This window comes from Nomascus leucogenys, chromosome X, assembly GCF_006542625.1.
Source record: "Nomascus leucogenys isolate Asia chromosome X, Asia_NLE_v1, whole genome shotgun sequence".
NCBI classification, from domain to species: Eukaryota; Metazoa; Chordata; class Mammalia; order Primates; family Hylobatidae; genus Nomascus; species Nomascus leucogenys.
In genome coordinates this window covers 139,408,869-139,427,840 of record NC_044406.1, presented here as the reverse complement: position 1 = coordinate 139,427,840, position 18,972 = coordinate 139,408,869, and the positions used below count along the sequence as shown (strand labels likewise).

Below are 18,972 nucleotides of genomic sequence, written 5' to 3'. Positions count from 1 at the left end.
CAGCCCCCACCGCCGGCTCCTGTGGACCCCGGAGGCTGAATTCCCCAGCCCCTCGCGCTGCCTCGACGTTTAACCCGAGCCAAGGCTGGGCCCCTGGTCCCTCTAATTCCTCCTGCTGGCCCCAACGCTGGTCCCCTTGCTGCCCTAGTTCCCCCGCATTAAGCCGAAAATTGGCACCCGTCTCCCTGCTTCACTTAGAATCCCATCCAAGGGTGGCCCCTGGTCCCCTCTGCCCTCTCCTTTCAAGCCAGAGGCCAGGACCCCAGCTCCCTCTGCTTCCTCCACGTTGACACCCGCCCCTCACCACACTCCCCCTGCATTGAGCACTGAGGGCTGCAGTCTTGGTGCCAGCATTAACTCACTGGGTAGCCTTAAGCTTTAAGTCAATTTGGCCCCAGTGTGCTCTGGGTGAGGAATTCCCTGGTGAAGAATGCCACCTTTTACAGTCCAGTGAAGCTAAGCCAGAGCCCCAACCCAGGCAGCCAAAGCCCTGCCAGGTACCCAGCTTTTGGGAGATAACGGTCAAGATCCAGAGATTCAGGTTTCAACCGTTTTATTGGGAGGTTTTGTTTTCTGTGAAATACACTAGAGGGTGGGGAAGGGGACACATTCACTTTGCAAGATAAGGGTTTCCCACCACTAAAGGAAAGGCATGGGGCACGGCACACTGGGGTTTGGGTCCATTTTCCCACCTCCTTCTGCTTTGCTCACATTTCTTTACTCTCAGCAAGTACCACATAACATAAACACAAAGACAAGAAACAAAACAGCAACGCAAATCAACCTCCAACGGGGCCACGCCCAAGCCTTCCCCACTCCCCCAGGCTGGGCAAGGGCTGGGAGGGGCTGGGGCAGCTCACTCTACAGCCCTCAGGCCACACGGGAAGGCTGCAGGCTCAGAAAGGGTGGGTCAAAGTTAATAAATTAGAATAAATTAGGGGGGAGGAATGCAACTTTGTGCTGGGAGGGCCCCTCCTCTCCAACACGCAAGAGTTGGTGGGGGAAGGTGGGGGCATCTCCAAAGGCCACTACAGTCGGGGTAAGAGCGGTGGGGGCAGAAGTCACCTTTTCCTCCACGTCTTCCCAAACAGAGCAGAAGAATTAGGGGTGGGGGGAAGAGACACACACAAGGATTGAGGAACCCTCTTTTCCTAGGATAAGGAAGGGCCAAGAAAGAGGATGCTATCCAACCCCCCATCTCCCAAACCATCGCTAGGGTTAAGGATTTGGTCAGTGGATCAATGAGGTGGGTGATGGGAACGTGGTGGGGGAAGCAGAGGATGCTGGAGCCCTCGAGGAGAACAGACATAGGCTGGGGCAGCAGGGGCTGGGGGCGGCCACAATCACTGCTCAGCTTCTCCAAAGACGTCGTTCTGTTTGCGCTTCATGTTCTCAAAGTCAAAGGCCGTGCCAGCCATGCGTTTGTAGATGTCTTTGATGTCGTTGCAGGTTGTCTCAAAGTGTGTGGTGGCATCGTAGGAGCAGGAACAGAACACCTGGAAACAGCCAGAGCCCAGCGCCCAGGGTGAGTCAGGCAGGTGCCCTGGGCAGGCAGCCAGGAGCCAGGGCTGGGACAAGCTGCTTACCTGGCTCTCACAACCATCATCGATGGGCTCATACAAGTCACTGATAGCCACAAACCTGAGGGGCAGACAGAGGGGAGGGGACAGGCCTCAAAACGGGCCATGCCTTTCCTGGTCCCCAAGCCCAGCTGCTGGGCTCCCTCCCTCTCCCGCTTGGGCTCAGCCCAGTCCCTCACTTCTGGTCAATGGGCTCCAACAGCTCCAGAGCTGGCTCCACCTCCTTTTCGGGGTCCGTGGTCTCCACAGTAGTGCTGGCAATAGCTATGTACTTGCCCTGGGCCGCCACGTTGTGTGCATACGAGATCATGCACACGTAGATGTCTGGCCACAGGAAGAGCTCTGTCAACTCAGGCCAGAGGCGCTGGCCACGCGCAGAGAGGGGTTCCAGTGGCTGGACACAAGTCTGGCCCAAATGCCCCTTCCCAGCCCCGCAGAGCAAGTAGCATCCAAGCCGCCACCCTCCCAGAGGGGAAGAGTCCAGGCCACCCAAACCCTAGGGGTCCAAGTTGTGGTGGCTACAATGTGGGTCAAATTTTTTCCACAGAGAGGTAAGGCAGGGAGCTCCGACACTGATGGGGAGAAGAAGAGTAACCCCAAAGAGAACACCCTGAAGGAAGCTGTGCCGGCGCCCGGCCCACCTGACTTCCTGTTGACCTGGTTCTGGGGGATGATGATCTGGCAGGAGTTGGCGTCGTTGGTGCTCTTGATGGGGTGGCTGAGGATGCAGATGATGCGGATAACCTGGCCAGCCTTCCGCACACGGTCCGGGATGTAGCTGGGGTCACAGATCAGCTGCTTGCAGCGGGCCACCTGAGAAGGCACCAGAAGTCCTCGCCCCTGTCACATCCCTCCCTTAGGTAGACGTGGGGCTGCGCTCACAGCAAGGGCAGGCAGCTCTGGCAGACAACGCACTCCTCGGAGCCATCACTACTGCCCCTTCTGAATGCATGGCCCTACCCTGCAGCTCAGAGAGGTGGGCCTTGACGCACGGGCTGGGTGCCCGCCCCCGCCCCACCCCCCAGAGGCACTGTGAACAAGAACACTTTCTGCACCACAGACATGGCATGTGGCCTCTGAAAGAGACCTCTCACCCACAGTCATGACTCTGAAGACTTCTGGACCCCCAGTTCCCAGCTCCAAGACCCTCGAGGCTATGCAGCAGGAGACTCGGCAGCACAGAGGAGGTGACCAAGCCCCGCCTCAACCATGGGACTGCACTGCATGCGAAAGGCTCACCTCTCCCTCAGACTTCACGCCCACCACCTTGCCGTTCTCCATGATGATGTCATCCACAGGTTTGTTCAGCATATATGTCCCCCCATAGATGGCACTCAATCTGTGGTGAGAGCAGCTCCAGTGAAGGCCCCTCCCAGGAGAAACGGGGACCAATTCCACTGCACCGTTCCTCCACCAAGGTGCAAAGAAGGCTGCCCCAGGCAGGCAGCAGGCAGGAGACGCCGGGATTCATCCCAGCTCTGTCACTGCCGTGAACTCTGGCCCCATCTCAGCGGGCTCTTTCCTCTCTGGAGCTTCTACCCAGAATACACTGCCAAGGACCAGTGGGAGGGGGCATGAGGGAGCAGTGCTCCGCACCAAGACAGCCTAGGGGACCAGAATGGACTCTCTGGAGATAGGTCAGCTCCCAGCTAAGCCCTGACTCAAGGTTCCGGGACCCTGGGCCCAGTCCTGGTGCTGCTGGGAACTGAGCAAGTCGCATTTGTGGAGACTTGGTTTTTCAAGTGTGGAGACTTCTGTACTTCAGTGCACTGGGGTTGTGCCCCCATCACCCAAGCATGGAGTGAAGTAAATGAAGACCACGAATTGGAAAGGAGGAAATACTACCAGGGAAATGCTCAAGGGGCCCTAGTCCTACTCTAGTCCTGGCCCTAGTCCTACTCAGCTATGCCAACTGAAAAAACCCACGTCCTCACCTTGCAAAACCCTGGGGCAGCTCGCCCAAGCCGTAGAGTGGGTATAAATATGGGCTCTTGCCATACCGGGCCAGGGACTCACTGTACAACTTGATGCGGTTGATGGTCTCAAGACAGGGCTGGTCCAGGTAGCTGGGGGACAGGGGTTGGGGAAGATGCTCCAATAGCAGCACCCCTGACTTATTACCCCCACCCAGGTACCAGGCCAGTCTTCCCACCACCCCGAATGGCCTGGGGAAGATGAGGATCAAATGCAAGGGGGAAATGGAAAGGGTGATAGGTGAGCCTGTGGCTGAATACAAGAGACATGCAGGGCAGGGGGACAGCAGGCAGGTGTGGGAAAGGCGGGGGCGGGCCGGGCGAGGGGGCTGCCACCACCCAGCTTCCCCTCACTCATCAGTGCGGTAGAGCGCCAGGGCATGGCCAGTGAAATCGATGACATCCTGGCCCAGATCAAACTTCCGGTAGACGTCACGCATGCTGGTAGTCTGAGGGTCAACGCCCTCAAAGGTCTTGGGGTCATTCTCATCGAAGTTTGCCACAAACACCAGGAACTTGCGGAAGCGCCGTTTCTCAAACATGCCCATCAGATCTAAGGAAGGCGGCAGGAGGAGGTTCTGCACCAACACAGCACAAAACTCTCCATCCCAGCAGGGCAGGCACCCCCACTCCCAGCCCAGCTGTCCTGTGACCTTAGGTTAACCTCTCTACCCTTTTTAGCCTCAGTTTCCCCACCTGGATGAAGAGGGGATTGGCCTGGATGGGCTCTAAGGGCCTTCCTGGCTCAGACACTTGGCGATGTCTCGAGGATTCAGTGGAGGCCCTGCCAAAGGCTCAAGTTTTGTTTTTTTTTTTTTGAGATGGAGTCTCGCTCTATCGCCTAGGCTGGAGTGCAGTGGTGTGATCTCGGCTCACCACAACCTCCGCCTCCCGGGTTCAAACCATTCTCTTGCCTCAGCCTCCCGAGTAGCTGAGATTACAGGTGCGTGCCACCACACCCAGCTAATTTTTCGTATTTTGAGATGAGACAGGGTTTCACCATGTTGGCCAGGCTGGTCTTGAACTCCTGACCTCAAGTGATCCACCCGCCTCAGCCTCCCAAAGTGCTGGGATTACAGGCGTGAGCCACCGCGCCTGGCCAGGCTCAAGTCTTTCAAAAGGAGCCCCGTTCCCCTCCAAGTCACATCCCTGCTGTGTGAGGACCTCCCTCCTGGCAGCCAGCCATGCGGCATGACACGGGGCAGAGGGAATACAGAGTGAAGGGCCTCTCTGGTCCTTCATGGGGAATGTGACTTTGAACAAGGGGGTGCCTCATTCTGGACAACCACCCATCCCAAAGACAGCTGGCTTCCCTGCCACCCCATGATTTCTCTGGCTCAGGGGGCCCACACTCACTGGAAGCCAAGGCCTCAGTCTCAGTGGATGGCACTTTGTAGATCTTGCCCCCCTTGTAGACAAAGCTGCCCTCCACCACCTTGAAGTCCAGGTAGCGAGTCACCTCTGTATACAGTAGCATCTTTACCAGCTGCCCTGTGGGGGTGCACAGGGACAACATCAGCACGGCTCTCTCCAGAGGCTCTAGCTGGTCTGGCTGTGCCTCCTCTGGAGCCTGACCGTCCTCGGGTCTTCCCTATCACCCCCGACCTACAATACCTCCTTCCTGTCCCTCACCGTTAGCCATGAGGAATTTGGGAATCAGGTCAACGTTCCAGTCTCGGCCTCGGCCCATCGACTCAGGGGGCCCCTCCAGCAACTGAAAACGCTTATACAGCTGTAAGCAGAAGGGAGAGAGAGAGAGACACCTCAGGGACCACCTCCTCCTGCTCCAGGCACCTGGGGAGCTACTTCCACCCTGTGCCGCTATGTGAAAGGTTAACAGGGATGGGCTTGGGCCTGGGCAGCCTCACCTCCTCCAGGGGTGTGATAGAGGAGCTCTCGCCCCCGTAGTAGGGGTTCCGGTCCATGTGCAGCACCTTCTTCCCGTTCACAGACATGATGCCCGACAGGATGCATTCCTGGGGGAGGGTGACACCATCCACTGCACTCCCACCTGCCTCCGCTCCTACCAGCAGACCTGATTTGTTCCCCACCCAAACCTGCCTCAGTGGACAGCTCCTTCCACCCACCATCTCCACTGGCTAGTTGCCTCGCCTAAAATTGGGGTGATGGCTTCATCCGACCACACTCTCCATTGCAACCTTGCTGGGCAAAGGAGTCCTGTCCCCCTCACAAGGCGGACAGTGAAATAACGGAGGCTTTGAGGGAGGCAGGGCATCCAGCAGACACAGGATGGCCTTCCAGTACCAACACGCCAAGAGGCATCTACCTACGCAGAGCCGCACAAAAAGGCCGATAAAACACAATGAGGCACAGAGGGGACCCAGCTGGACTGCGAAGGACACTCGAAAGGGAGGCAAAGAAAGGCTTAGCACAGTCCTTGAAATTGTAGGCCCCACCCTGGACTACTCTTTCTTCAAATAGCAGGAGACCCTACCGCTGAGGAGGGGCATCTGGGCCTGGACCGAGAGAGAAGAGTCTCTGAGGGGAGTGGGCCAACGGGGTTTTCGGGGAAAGGGGGAAGATAAACACCGTCACCAGTCACTGTCACTAGCCCAAGGACAAAGGCTGCAGATGCTACTCAGCCTGAGGTCTCCATGGGCAACCGAGGTGGGGTTGCGGGAATGTGCTTACTGCCCCCACTGCTGTTCCTTCTGGAACATTCCCTGGATCCCCTGGCCCCAGAAGACGATGAGGAGGCGGGCTGAGGGCCAACTCTGGCGAGGCCTCCTGACCCCAGGTCCTTGTACTTCATCCCCACCGGGATTAGCGCAAGATGGGAAGGGACGCTTAGAGGCAACGCTAGGCGGGCGATGGGTGCGGGCGACGGGTGGATGCCGTGATGGGTGGGGGCGATGGGTGGGCGGGGTCGGGGGCATCGGGCCGAGTGGGGGTGCGTTTTCCGGTCCAGCGGGCAGGGGTAGGGAAGATGGGAGGGCGCCGGGGGTTGGACCCGGGTAGCCCAGGAGGCGGCCAGGAAGGGGGCCTCTTCGGGGAGATGGGGTCATGGCAACGAGCAGAGGCGACGTCGCGGGGGGAGCAGCAGGGTGGGCACAGCGCCGGCTTTTCGGGGAGCGGAGCGCAGAAGATGGCAGTGACCGGAGGATGGGCCGGCGGCCGCATCATCGCGGGGGATGGCGAGGGCACGACGCAGGGCCAAGGGCGCCCGGGGCCGCACTTACGGTGAGGCCGGTCCCCAGCACGATCACATCGTATTCCTCGTCCATGGTCAGGCCTCGGTGCCAGCGCCCGCTCGGCTCCTCCTCCTCCTTCACCGCAGCAGTCGCCGCCGCCACCGCCGCCGCCACCGCACTGGACCAAAGATGGCGGCGCGTCGGCCGCCGCCCGACCCCTCCGCCGCGTCAAAGAGTCCCGCCTCTTCCCGCGCACCGCCGCACCCGGCAGGGGCCACCGCCTCCCCGGCTCGCCTCCCGGGAGGGCTGCCAGGGCCGGGGCCACAGCACCAGCGCGGCTCCGCGGGCGACGCTGCTCGCCGAGAGTCTAGAGAGGCGCGGGGCGGGGCGGGCGGGCGGGGAGGGCCGGCGGCCGGTGATGCGGCCCGGGAAGGATCCGTGCGCGGGAGCCGCGCGCGCCCCGCCCCACCCGCCGCGCCCCGCCCCTCCCCGCCCCGCGCGCGCCCGCCCGCCTCCCCTCCCCCCCCCGCCCCCCGGGAGTCTCGGCGCGGCCCCGCGGCCGGACGCGCGCCGCTGCGGCAGCCGGGGGCGGCCCCCTCACGACGCGAAGGCTGCCATTGTCACGACGGCCGCCTGAGACGCCGAAGCGCACCGGGACTCGGCCCGACCGCCCCTCCCTACCCTAAGCGGTCAGGGTCCAGCTTGCTAAAGCCCCTCCCGGTCTCCGCGGGCTCCATCCTCCCGCATCCCTCCGGCGAGCACGCGCCTAAAGCCCAGCGCAGAAATGAGCGACAAGAGGCCCAACGCATGGCGATCCGCGTTTATTTTATTAGGAAGGAAGCAACCGAGCACCCCATGCTCCTGCCAGGCACTCCCAGTGGGAACATGCCAGACAGCCGGCGATCGCACCCAGCCCACCTGTCGTGGAGGTCCCTTCCTTCTCAGGCCACAAAAGTAAACCCCCGTGTACTGCTTATTGTTAGCACAACATCACCAGAAAACGATAACGACAGCCAAGCAGGACAGACAGTTAAGTAGTACTTCCACACCCCCAAACTCAGGGAGCTTTATAACCTTGAGGGAGCATTTGCTACACAAAAGCACTATCCACAGCCAGGGATGATGTAGACACAAGAATAAATAAGGAGAAAGGAGACCCTAGAATTCATGTCCCTTATGCCTCACAGCGACGAAGCCTGGGAAGCTGATTGGTCTAGCATCTACGCAGAATATGTACACCTTGTTGGGAGAGATGGGGGCAGCCCAAGAAAGCTCCTCAGCGGGCTGAAGAGGGAGCAAGATGGGCTGAGGGGAGCTTGGGGTTCATGCTGCGGTAGGAAGAGGGAAGCTCTTCAGTCCGGTGTGCTGCAGGGTGGGAAAGCAACAACACGGACACCGTCCCACCCTCAACCCCCGACTGGCACAGGGTCACACAATCTGGGTCAAAGAAATAGTGGGGCCCTTGTGGTCATCAAAGCGATCCATGGTCTTGAGGCTGAGGATCATGTGCAGGCCGTAGGTGAAGATGAAGAGCATGAACAGGGAGGTGAGCAGCCCCATCCAGATGCCGGGGGAGAAGAAGCTGGCACAGTCGCTGGCGTAGGAGAACCGCTCCCCCATTACGTTGAAAGCCTGGATCTGGCAGACACACAGACACGGGTCAGAAAGGACCATTGGGAGGCCCAGCAAGAACTGGGACAGGGGCAGCGCAGGGACAGGACTCTTAACTACATGCCCAAGCCCAAGCCTCTCTTCGTCTCTCAACCACTAGCCTGGGCTCCCCCACCTGAAGCTGGGCCACCCCCACTCCATACCTGGAAGTCCTGAAGCATCATCTGCCAGGGGGAGGGCTGCGTGCGGGCCACGAGGAGACTGCCCTTCTTGCTCAGGCTGCTGACATACTCGCAGTGGAAGGAGTAGATGCTGGGCCCTGTGACCTGGGAAGCATTAAAGTAGGCAACGGAGCCATTGCTGTGGAGTTCGAGGCGCTCCATGGTAAACCAGTGCCGGGCAGACACTGGGTAGAGGCGGTTGGCCAGAATGAACCTGGGGAAGGTGGCAGGGATGTCAGGTGAGCTGGGGAGGCTGGGGCCACACCAGCCCACCCATACCTCGACCACCCCCAGGACTCACTTGAATGTCACTGTGGTGCCAAAGAGTCGTTCATAGGTCAGTGAGAGCCTGTGGGGCCAGAGAAAGAGGCGCACTGTGAGGCTCTAGGAGGGCCTTTGGCATCTTGGAGGAACAAGTTCCCCAGCTCTGCTCCTACCTAAGCTGCCTTGGGTCCTTGCAGCCACCTGAAGAAGCAGTGCCCCCACTTGACAGATAGGAAAACTGAGGATCCAGTCACATTGCAAGCCCAGAACAGAGCTGGAAGCCAGGACCCTGGTCCCCCGTGCCACCAGCATGGGGGTCCTTCCTCTGGTTCCCCTGAGCTCACTGCCCCTCCTTTTACTCCCTCTTAGGGTCACTAAGGTGCCTGGGCTGGGCTTTGGGGGCGAGAACAAACAGAAGGGCATGGTTGCCCCATAAATGGCTCAGGTATTTGCCCACACAAAGTCCCAGAGGTTTTGCTCAAGGGGGAGGTGACAGGTTCCCAGGTAACCTTGAGGTGTTAACAACCAAGGTCCCAACCAAAGACTTGCAAGCATGGGGAGGCAGAAGTCTGAGCAACTCCCCCTCCAACAGCACCCCACGCCATGACACCTCCTACATCCTCACGCTGCCCAGACCCCAACCAGACCATGGCCATCCCCACCCCTGACCTGACCCTGGCTCCCGGCCCCACCTGTGACCCACAGTGATGGGAAGGTCACCTGTGGTGGCACAGTCCTTCCCAGCCTAGTGCCCTTGCCTGGCAAAGGAGTCATTCCAGAAGGAGCCAGTCAGGTTGAGCTCCTGCACCCCAAAGGTGAGGGGAGTCAGGTCCTCCCACTGGTCCTTGTAGGCCACAGAGAAGTTCTGGGCCCAGAACAGGATCCGGGGAGCGGTGTCATTGTAACTCACAGGAGGATGGATCACAGGTGATACTGGCTGTTTTTGTAGCAGCTGGCGACCTAGCCCTCCAGCCACCACGGCTACATCACGGGCCACCTGCAGAAACACCCAACCAGCCTTCTTTCAGCAGCCCTGGGAGAGTGTCACGCTCCAACCCAACTGTCGTGCCCTCCTTCCTCTCCCAACAGGACACACTGTCCACTATCTCAAAGTCCCACCAGCCAGAGGAGGCCTTTCCTCCAGGAAGCCTTCCGTGATGCCCCCTAAACCCTGATGACATTCCTAGTCCCTCAAACTTAGGGTCATTTAGACTTAGTGTCCAAGTCTGCCACCCACAAGCCTCATAGGACGAGATGGAAAGCTGCCCCTGGAATGGGGAAGCAGGACTTGAGTGCTCATCCTAGCCCTCCCCCCAGAGTCAGCCCAGGGACAAGCCACTCCAAATAGTCACACCACAGGGGTTCTGTGCCTGATGCTTCCCCTATGCTGGACCTCCTGGGCAGCCTGCCTGTGGCATACACTCCCCACCTCCAAGCAGACTCACCACACTGCCTCTCCCTGCACGCCCCAGAGCCCCTGCTGGAAGGGCACATACCCTGGAAGGGCGGACCGCTGTGAGGGCCGCTGTGTATGGGACATCTTCGGACTTGAGTGTGCTCAGGACCTGCCCGATGACCTCATCTGAGGGTCAACAAGGAGAGCAGAGACTCAGGTCACCAGGCATCCTGCATAAAGAAACACTCCCCACCGTCTGCTTTAGAAACCTTCTAGACCAGCTGAAAGCGGTGTTTTGACTTTCCACTGAGGATCCTTAGGAGCAGCTATTTCTCTTCCCACCCCTGTTCCCAGCCTCCCCCGGAGACAACTGTGGCTTCAGTCATCGATTCCGTAATGCCAAGCCCTACCTGTGTGACACAAGAAAATACATATCAATACAGAAAACTCCACATCCACCCACGAGAGGTTCGCGACTGCCTTTCCATGGGGAGTCACTGTCCTTTGTTGCAAATCGATAAGTCCCCAGAATTGTTTTTCCAAATGTCTGCAGTCTTATTAAACCCATAACTCTAGGATTCACGCGGCCTGCACAGAAACTGGTTCCACAGCCTCCAGCACAGAGGGCCCCCCCTCTGCCACGTGGGGTCTGGCTGGACAGGGTCTTCTGCCAGGTGATCCCTGGCTGGTCCTGGGAGCCAGCATTTCCCTGCTCCACTGCCAGCTGCCCCGAGAAGCAGACGGGCCACCCTGGGAGTGAGGAGGCCGAGGAACTGCAGGCCAGCTCTCTCTGTGGTCCCCACCCAAGGGCTAGATGAGGACGTGCATCCTCCCTGATTCTACTCACCGTTGCCTGTGAGGACTTCCCTGGGTGCCATTAGACCAGAGCTATGGAAGACAAACAGAGCACCAGAGTCCTCAGGCGGCCTGGACCTGCACTGCCCACTACCCTTTCCCCACCCCAGCTGCTCCTCCCTACTAGCCCCACGCACCAAGCCTGCACACTCTTACCTCAGTGCCCCCTCCTGGAAGCCCATCCCACCCCGAGGCTTCTCAGTCACACTCAAGTCCAAGCCACCTGCTCTGTGACAAGGGCCTGGCTAGGTGAGAAAGCTCCCCACCCGCAGGGCTCACATCTGCCTCATCTCTGGAGACCCAGCTCAGTGCTAGGCACCAACTCTTCTGGCCAAACAGGGCACCTTCTGGAAGGGCTGTGAGGGGGTGGGGAGTACTGGCATCTTTAGCCAAACGGTGCCACCACATGCCATAGCCCAGGGCCTTGCTGCTTTCTGGGCCCCGAGGCTGGTGGCTGGGCCATGTGGGCAGTACCTGGCTGTGTAGGGCAGGCGAATGAGCAGCAGAGCGGGGAGGCTGGCGTTGAGCTTCAGCTCCCGCAGGGTGGCCAGGTCCACATGCAAGGGGCTGGCCCCGAGCTTCTCCTGCAGGTAGGTGGTCAGAGTGCTGACTGCATACCAGTCGACGGCAGGAAGCACCAGTGAGGAGGGGGCCAGGTCCAGGGCATTCTGGGGACAGGGGAGAGGCAAAAGGTGAGTTAGCCAGGGGCCAGTGGGCCTGGGCCAGCCCCCCACGCCTCTCTGGCAGCTCTCCTCTGGCAAGCCATACCCACAAAGGCTCACCAAGAAAGTGGCCCACACCCCAGCCCCTGACATTCAGGCCCCAGGCCTTTCTACCCCAAAGCCAGCGTCTCTGCTCCCTAAGAGTATGAGGTGGCCTTTGTTGTTGTTGTTGTTGTTTTTTGGGGGGGTGGTTGACTCAGAAGAGACTCAGACCCAAGTAACCCTGATATGAGGTAAGAGTACAGTTCTTATGCTGGGAGAAGGAGCACAGAATGTCCCCCATGGCCCCTGGCTGGGAGAGGACTCTTACCTCTAGGTTAGAAAAGGCGCTGTCCTGCTTGTTTCCAAACACACCGCCATATGCTGTGAAATCCTCAATGCTCAGCTAATAGGGAAATAGGGGGGACATCTGAGGAGGTTTGGCAAGGAATGGGGGCCAAGGCAGGGGACAGCCACCTTCCCTGTGCATTCTCAGGGCCAGCAAAGTCTCACTGAGAGTCAGGTTCAGTATGGCGGAGCGCAACTGTGTGTTGGTGGGGGTGGAGTGGGAGACTCACCTCTTCCCTCCAGCACTCTCAGGGCAGGGTGAGAAGACATGGAAGGCAGTCATGGGGTGGGGAGATCTGCAGGCAGCTGACTTGTGGTAACTCAGGAGTAGAAGTCAGCTGCCTTGCCCGCCCTACAGACAAGAGGAACTGGGGAGGGAACAGGGAAGCTGTGGGGAGGGGGTGGGGCAGCCAAGAGCATTTGCGGCAGGCCTCCTAGCCAGAGAAAAGGAGAGTCGGCTATGTCCAGTCTGGACAGGACCCTCACCCCACCTGCTTTTGGTGGAAGGGGAGAGAGGTGAGGATCTCAGAACACGCTGGAGGAAGCATTGAAGTCTTTTGAGCTCTTAGGACCACAGTGGCCCCGACCCCATCCCTTTTCCTCTACAACCTACAGATGTCCTTTGTTCTTTCGCTCCTACCCTCTACTCCAATCCCCAGCTTCCTCTGGCCCTTCCCAGGTAGGCCCTGAGGAGATTTTAATCAGCTTCCCTAACCTGTTTGGTATACACACTCGCCCAGCCTCCCCTCCCTTGTGGGCAGGACCTTGATGCTGTTTGGCTGCCTGGCCTCTCAGTCGGAAAGCCCAGGAACTGCTGGTGGGTCCTGTGGGCTTTCTTTAATTGAGAAATCACACCACTCCCTGCTCCACCTTACCCAAAGCTGTCTTACACACTTAGACCTTCCCTCATGGCCTACGAGGTCCTACTTCATCGCCTGAAAACCATCTCCTACATCTCTACCCCTTTCTCTCACTCACTGTGCTCCAGCCACACCAGCTCTTCCTTGAGCTGGCCAAGAGCACACCTCGCCCAGGACCCTCGCATTTGCTGTTCCAGGAATGTCCTTCCCCAAACGGCTCCCTCCCTCCATTAAGATCTCTGCTCAGATATCACCTCCTTAGTGAGGCCTGGCCTGATCACCCTGATCTAAAACAGCATCCCAGTCACTCTGTCCCCTTAGTCTGCTTCCTTCCCTAAAGACTGTAACACTGACATCGTATCCTCTACCAACTTAGTATTTACTGGCCACCCTCACAAGAGTGTCAGCTTCCTGAGGGTGGGGGCTTGGGTTCTTCTGCTCACCGCCATATCCGCAACACTTCACAACACCTGGCACATAGTAGGCTTTCCATATTGGGCCAATGAATGAATGGGTGAATGCCCTAAGACTGGGGGACCCTGGCTAGATGTTTTATGTGGATTATAAGAATTCCCCCTTGCAGGCTGGGTGCGGTGGCTCATGTCTGTAATCCCAGCAGTTTGGGAGGCTGAGGCAGGTGGATCACGAGGTCAGGAGTTCAAGACCAGCCTGGCCAACATGGTGAAACCCCATCTCTACTAAAAATACAAAAAAATACAAAAATTAGCTGGGTGTAGTGGCGGGCGCCCTGTAATCCTAGCTACTCGGGAGGCTGAGGCAGAGAACTGCTTGAACCTGGGAGGCGGAGGGTGCAGTGAGCTGAGCTGACATTGCGCCACTGCATTCCAGCCTGGGCAACAGAGCGAGACTCCATCTCAAAAAAAAAAAGAATTCCCCCTCACAGCCCTCTGATGTAGGTGGTGTCTTCATTTTACAGATGTAGAAATTGTCATTCACGAAGATTATTTCATGCCTCCAATGGCTGGTTACATGGTAGAACTAGGACTCAGTTCCTATCTGACTATATTATTTACCACCTCCTGAAAAGACTTCAGGCCACCACCATCTGCCCACACAGCAACCAAGGGAGACTACAAGGGCAATGAGCCATACAGACCACCAACAAGGGAGGGCCTAGCAGAGACATGGTCTCCACGCCTGTTTTGGGGGCAAAGATCCTGGATGGGAAGGAAAACAGCATGCAGGTTATGAGCTCCAATTGGGAAGGAGGATTGGCAGACTCAGGCTGGAACCAAAGCGGCGTCTATCAACTGTAGTGAAACATTGTATCTCGACAAACCTTACTTTCCTTGGCAGTGAAGCCAAGATAATGACATCAGTGTAGCAAGTGCCTACAAAGCACTAAACAGGTGATCATTTTCCAATTATCATTATGATCATCACAGCTAGAATTACAACTCTGCCACCCATTAGCTGTATGAGCTTGGGCAAGTCACTTAACCTCCAGCCTCAGTCTTCTCATCTATAAACAAACAGGGACGATAATCCCCACCCACCATATTGGACTAAGTCAGATATCCAAAGTGCTTGGTACTCAGTAGGTACCTGGCCTCTGACCCGTCGCTTCCTCCAATCAAGTCGGTGCCATTTCCGAGGCTGTCGCCATGCCCACTGAAGCGTTTACTACAGCCCTTCCCATGAGAGGACCCACACCTCCCTACGGTTGGGACAAGGTCACTGAAGCTTCCCTTGGGGAATGGGCGTCAGTGTCATGGGGGGAGGGGCCTGGCTGCCTCCGGATGACCTGGGAGAGTGGGCTGGGGCGGGCGCACCTTGTCCTGCAGGAACAGCAGCACATTCCGGGGACCCAGCTCCAGGGCGGGATCTAAGTAGGTAGAGAGCTGCAAGTCGCTGGTGATGTGGCCTTCATGAGTGTCGGCCGCAGGAGCCCACAAGTCTCTGGCAGGGGACAGAAGAGGTGCTGTCAGACGGGGGCGCATGTGTACTGGAGCTCTGTCGCCCGCAGATTCGCTGCGAGCCCCCGAGCAAGGAACAGTCCACCTCCGGGCCTCACCACCCCTCGCCTAGGACAGCGCCGGAGTCGGGCGAGGGCGCCTCAGCCGCCACAGCGCATCCCACCCCGGCCCGCTCACCGGTCACTCGACCACAGCACCAGCGGGACCTGCTGCTCCGCCGCTGCCGCCGCCGCCGCCAACGACAAAAACACTGGCAGCCACGGCATCCGCCAGAGCTCCTGGGCGCACCGCGGCCCCATCCGCACTCGAGCCGTTGCCGTGGCCGCCATCATAGCCTCAGCCTCCACTGCCTCAGCGGCCTCGACAGCCGCGGATCAGGTGACCGTTGCCCCCGCCCGAGCCCCGCCTCGCACCTCCATTGGCCCAAGCGCGGGCCAGCCGGCAGGGCCGCAGGTAATTGGACCAAGTGCATGCCACTCGCGGCCACTCCTTCTCACTGGTTGGCTGTACGTGTCTCCAGGCACTCACGCTCCGAATGGGAGAGGGGATGGGGCCCAGCTAGACCGACTAGGACGGGACAAGAGGGACAGGGAGGCTTCGCGGAACCCTACGCCCACCCGACGCGTTCGCCCGTCCGTTTTTATTTCTATTTTTGTTGTTGTTGTTGTTGTTGTTGTTCTCTTCTTTTGTCTTTTTTTTTTTCTTTAGAGACGGAGTCTCGCTATGTTGCCCAGGCTGGTCTCGAGCCCCCGGGCTCAAGCGATCCTCCCGCCTCAGCCTCCGGAAAAGTGGGACTACAGGCGCACATCGCCGCACCCGGCCAATCCCTGTTTTAATCCTTTTCCTTAAAATTGCAAAAGTGGTGTCTTTTTCCTGCAGATGGACCCTCCCTGATACCGGTGAGAGGAGACTAATCCCTTAGAATGAGGAGTAAAGCGGGCTCAGGATAGCATCTAGGGGAACACCCAGCACTTACATTGGGCAGGAGGAGAAGGGTCCAGAAAAGAGATCAGACAAGGAGCAATCAAAGAGGAAGGAGAAAACTCAGAGTGAAACGTGGCTTCAAAGACACCCTAACGGGCCGGGCGCTGTGGCTCACGCCTGTAATCCCAGCACTTTGGGAGCCCAAGGCGGGCGAATCATGAGGTCAAGAGATCGAGACCATCCTGGACAACATGGTGAAACCCCGTCAATACTAAAAATACAAAAATTAGCTGGGCATGGTGGCACACGCCTGTAGTCCCAGTTACACGGGAGGCTGAGGCAGGAGAATCACTTGAACCCGGGAGGCGGAGGTTGCAGTGAGCCGAGATCGCGCCACTGCACTCCATCCTGGGCGACAGAGTGAGAGTCCATCTCAAAAAAAAAAAAAAAATTGTAGTCACGATTGTCACATGTGATTCAGACTAGGACTAGGATAGTGGCAGTTGAGCTGGAGAGAGGAAGTGGGTCTGAGGATACAGTCAAAGAAGATTGTAGCTCTTGGGTCTCTCTGAATTGGGGACTGGGAGATGAGGTCACTTGAGGGCTCATTGACTTTCGGGTGCTTAGGGAAACCCCCAAGTGGCCATTTCCAGGCCTTAACTAGCTGAGGAGAGAGGTTTCCACTGGAGCTTCACTGTATCCCAGGAGAATCCAGCAAACTTAAAAAGGAAAGCATGTCTATTATGTTTCTGTTACTTTTGTTACATAGTTTCAAGGCAAAGACTTCCTCTGGAATGCGGAAGGCAATCTTGCCTCCGCCAGGACCCTGTTGCTGAGCTGCTTCCATCCTTAGGGAAGAAACTCACCTGTGGCTGCTTTTATTCTTCCCTGCATTGCCAGGGGTCCCTGGAGTGATGGCCCTTGAGGCTTCCTGAAGCACCTGCTATGGGCCAGGCACCTGGACTCTGCCCCGGAAGTTGACAGTCTAGTCTAGAGGACATTCAGGACAGCAGGTCATGATACAGGGTCATGAATGTTCCAAAGGTTGAGACATAGGACTGGGAGGGATGTAAGGAGAGGGGCACCGATGAAGCTGCTCCCACCGGGAGGTGATATCTAAACTCAACCAATCACCAAATGTTGACAGCACCAATGAGCACCTTCTGTCTGGGGACTTCATCCTTAGGGTAAAAGCATTTTCTTCATTGAAATCCTGGCCGGGCATGGTGGCTCATGCCTGTAATCCCAACACTGGCAGGCCGAGGCGGGCAGATAACCTGAGGTCAAGAGTTCAAGACCAGCCTGGCAAACATGGCAAAACCCCATCTGTACTAAAAATACAAAAATTATCTGGGCGTGGTGGCAGGCGCCTGTAGTCCCAGCTACTCAGGAGGCTGAGACAGGACACTTGCTTGAACCTGGGAAGCGGAGGTTGCAGTGAGCTGAGATCGTGCCATTGCACTCCAGCCTGAGCAACAAGAGCGAAACTCCATCTCAAAAAAAAAAAAGGCCGGGCGCTTTGGCTCACGCCTGTAATCCCAGCACTTTGGGAGGCTGAGGCAGGCGGATCACAAGGTCAGGAGATCGAGACCATCCTGGCTAACACGGTGAAACCTTGTCTCTACTAAAAATACAAAAAATTAGCCGGGTGTGGTGGCGGGCGCCTGTAGTCCCAGCTACTTTGGAGGCTGAGGCAGGAGAATGGCATGAACCTGGGAGGCGGAGCTTGCAGTGAGCAAAGATCGCGCCACTGCACTCCAGCCTGGGCGACAGAGCGAGACTCCGTCTCAAAACAAAAAAAAAAAGAAAGAAAAAAAGAATCCCTTCAGGCCCTCATCTCCCTGTGGCTTTTAAAATTGTTTTAATGTACTATTGGACACATACCAAAATATGTGGAACATACATGTTACATATACATGTGTAAGGTATATTACATATATGTTACCTCTACATGCAGTATAAAAATAAAAGGAACGGCTGGGCTTGGAGGCTTATGCCTGTAATCCCAGCACTTTGGGAGGCTGAGGTGGGCAGATCACCTGAGGTCGGGAGTTCCACACCAGCCTGACCAACATGGAGAAACCCCGTGTCTCCTAAAGATACAAAAATTAGCCAGGCATGGTGGTGCATGCCTGTAATCCCAGCCACTCAGGAGGCTGAGGCAGGAGAATCGCTTGAACTCGGGAGGCAGGGGTTGCAGTGAGCCGAGATCGTGCCATTGCACGCCAGCCTGGGCAACGAGAGCGAAACTCCGTCTCAGCTGGGCACGGCGGCTCAAGCCTGTAATCCTAGCACTTTGGGAGGCCGGGGCGGGTGGATCACGAGGTCAGGCAATTGAGACCAGCCTGGCCAACATGGTGAAACACCGTCTCTACTAAAAAGACAAAAAATTAGCCAGGCGTGGTGGCGGGAGCCTGTGATCCCAGCTACTTGGGAGGCTGAGGCAGGAGAATCGCTTGAACCCAGGAGGCGGAGGTTGCAGTGAGCCAAGATCGCGCCACTGCACTCCACCCTGGGCGACAGAGCAAGACTCCGTCTCAAAATTAATAAATAAATAAAAGGAACCTCAGACCAACCCCCCCACCTGGGACTTCACAGTAAGTGAAGAGCACTGCCAGTTCCTTAGCAGGAACCTGGGTTCCCCAAACCCCATTTTCCTGCATCCCCTGAGAAGCAATTGCTATCCTGCCTTGGTACCAGATGGCATTGTTCTTTTTTTTTTTTTTTTTTTGAGATGGAGTTTCGTTCTGTCACCCAGGCTGGAGTGCAGTGGCACCTTCTCAGCTCAGTGCAACATCCACCCTCCGGGTTCAAGCGATTCTCCTGCCTCAAGCCTCCCGAGTAGCTGGGACTACAGGCACCCACCACCACGCTATTGTTCTTTTTTTTTTTTTTTGAGATGGAGTTTCGCTGTGTCACCCAGGGTGGAGTGCAGTGGCACAATCTCAGCTCAGTGCAACATCCACCCCCTGGGTTCAAGCGATTCTCCTGCCTTGGCCTCCCGAGTAGCTGGGACTACAGGCACCCACCACCACGCCCGGCTAATTTTTGTATTTTTAGTAGAGATGGGGATTCACCATGTTGGTCAGGCTGGTCTCAAACTCCTGACCTTGTGATCTGCCCACCTCAGCTTCCCAAAGTGCCGGGATT

General features: G+C 57.5%; 2 protein-coding genes across 2 annotated transcripts; both read right to left on the bottom strand.

Annotated features, from left to right (window-relative positions):
- Window positions 1–536: 536 nt before the first annotated feature.
- Window positions 537–7,136, bottom strand: GDI1 (GDP dissociation inhibitor 1). The gene is made up of 11 exons (XM_003279290.4): window positions 6,754–7,136; window positions 5,422–5,529; window positions 5,186–5,285; window positions 4,910–5,044; window positions 3,908–4,106; window positions 3,515–3,646; window positions 2,820–2,919; window positions 2,222–2,393; window positions 1,760–1,904; window positions 1,587–1,641; window positions 537–1,496 (listed from the first exon to the last, which is right to left on the bottom strand). Exons 1-11 carry the CDS (start codon window positions 6,796–6,798, stop codon window positions 1,344–1,346), a joined length of 1,344 nt encoding a protein of 447 aa, XP_003279338.1. The 5' UTR covers window positions 6,799–7,136; the 3' UTR covers window positions 537–1,343.
- Window positions 7,137–7,513: 377 nt separating this feature from the next.
- On the bottom strand, window positions 7,514–15,320 carry ATP6AP1 (ATPase H+ transporting accessory protein 1). The gene is made up of 10 exons (XM_003279293.3): window positions 15,076–15,320; window positions 14,755–14,881; window positions 12,085–12,159; window positions 11,527–11,720; window positions 11,045–11,085; window positions 10,298–10,383; window positions 9,560–9,798; window positions 8,839–8,886; window positions 8,520–8,751; window positions 7,514–8,343 (listed from the first exon to the last, which is right to left on the bottom strand). The coding sequence occupies exons 1-10, from the start codon at window positions 15,228–15,230 to the stop codon at window positions 8,134–8,136; spliced, it is 1,407 nt and encodes a 468-aa protein (XP_003279341.1). The 5' UTR covers window positions 15,231–15,320; the 3' UTR covers window positions 7,514–8,133.
- Between the last annotated feature and the right edge of the window lie 3,652 nt (window positions 15,321–18,972).

Bases quoted from the DNA above. Each gene is read 5' to 3' on its own strand.
- ATP6AP1 (XM_003279293.3), bottom strand. From the start codon at position 15,230: ATGATGGCGGCCACGGCAACGGCTCGAGTGCGGATGGGGCCGCGGTGC. The intron at 8,752-8,838 runs GTGAGTCCTGGG...CACCTTCCCCAG, and splicing joins GGCACCACAGTGACATTCAA to GTTCATTCTGGCCAACCGCC. The intron at 8,344-8,519 runs GTATGGAGTGGG...TGTGTCTGCCAG, and splicing joins TGATGCTTCAGGACTTCCAG to ATCCAGGCTTTCAACGTAAT.
- GDI1 (XM_003279290.4), bottom strand. From the start codon at position 6,798: ATGGACGAGGAATACGATGTGATCGTGCTGGGGACCGGCCTCACC. The intron at 5,530-6,753 runs GTAAGTGCGGCC...ACCCTCCCCCAG, and splicing joins TGCTGGGGACCGGCCTCACC to GAATGCATCCTGTCGGGCAT. The intron at 1,497-1,586 runs GTAAGCAGCTTG...GGCTGTTTCCAG, and splicing joins ATGATGGTTGTGAGAGCCAG to GTGTTCTGTTCCTGCTCCTA.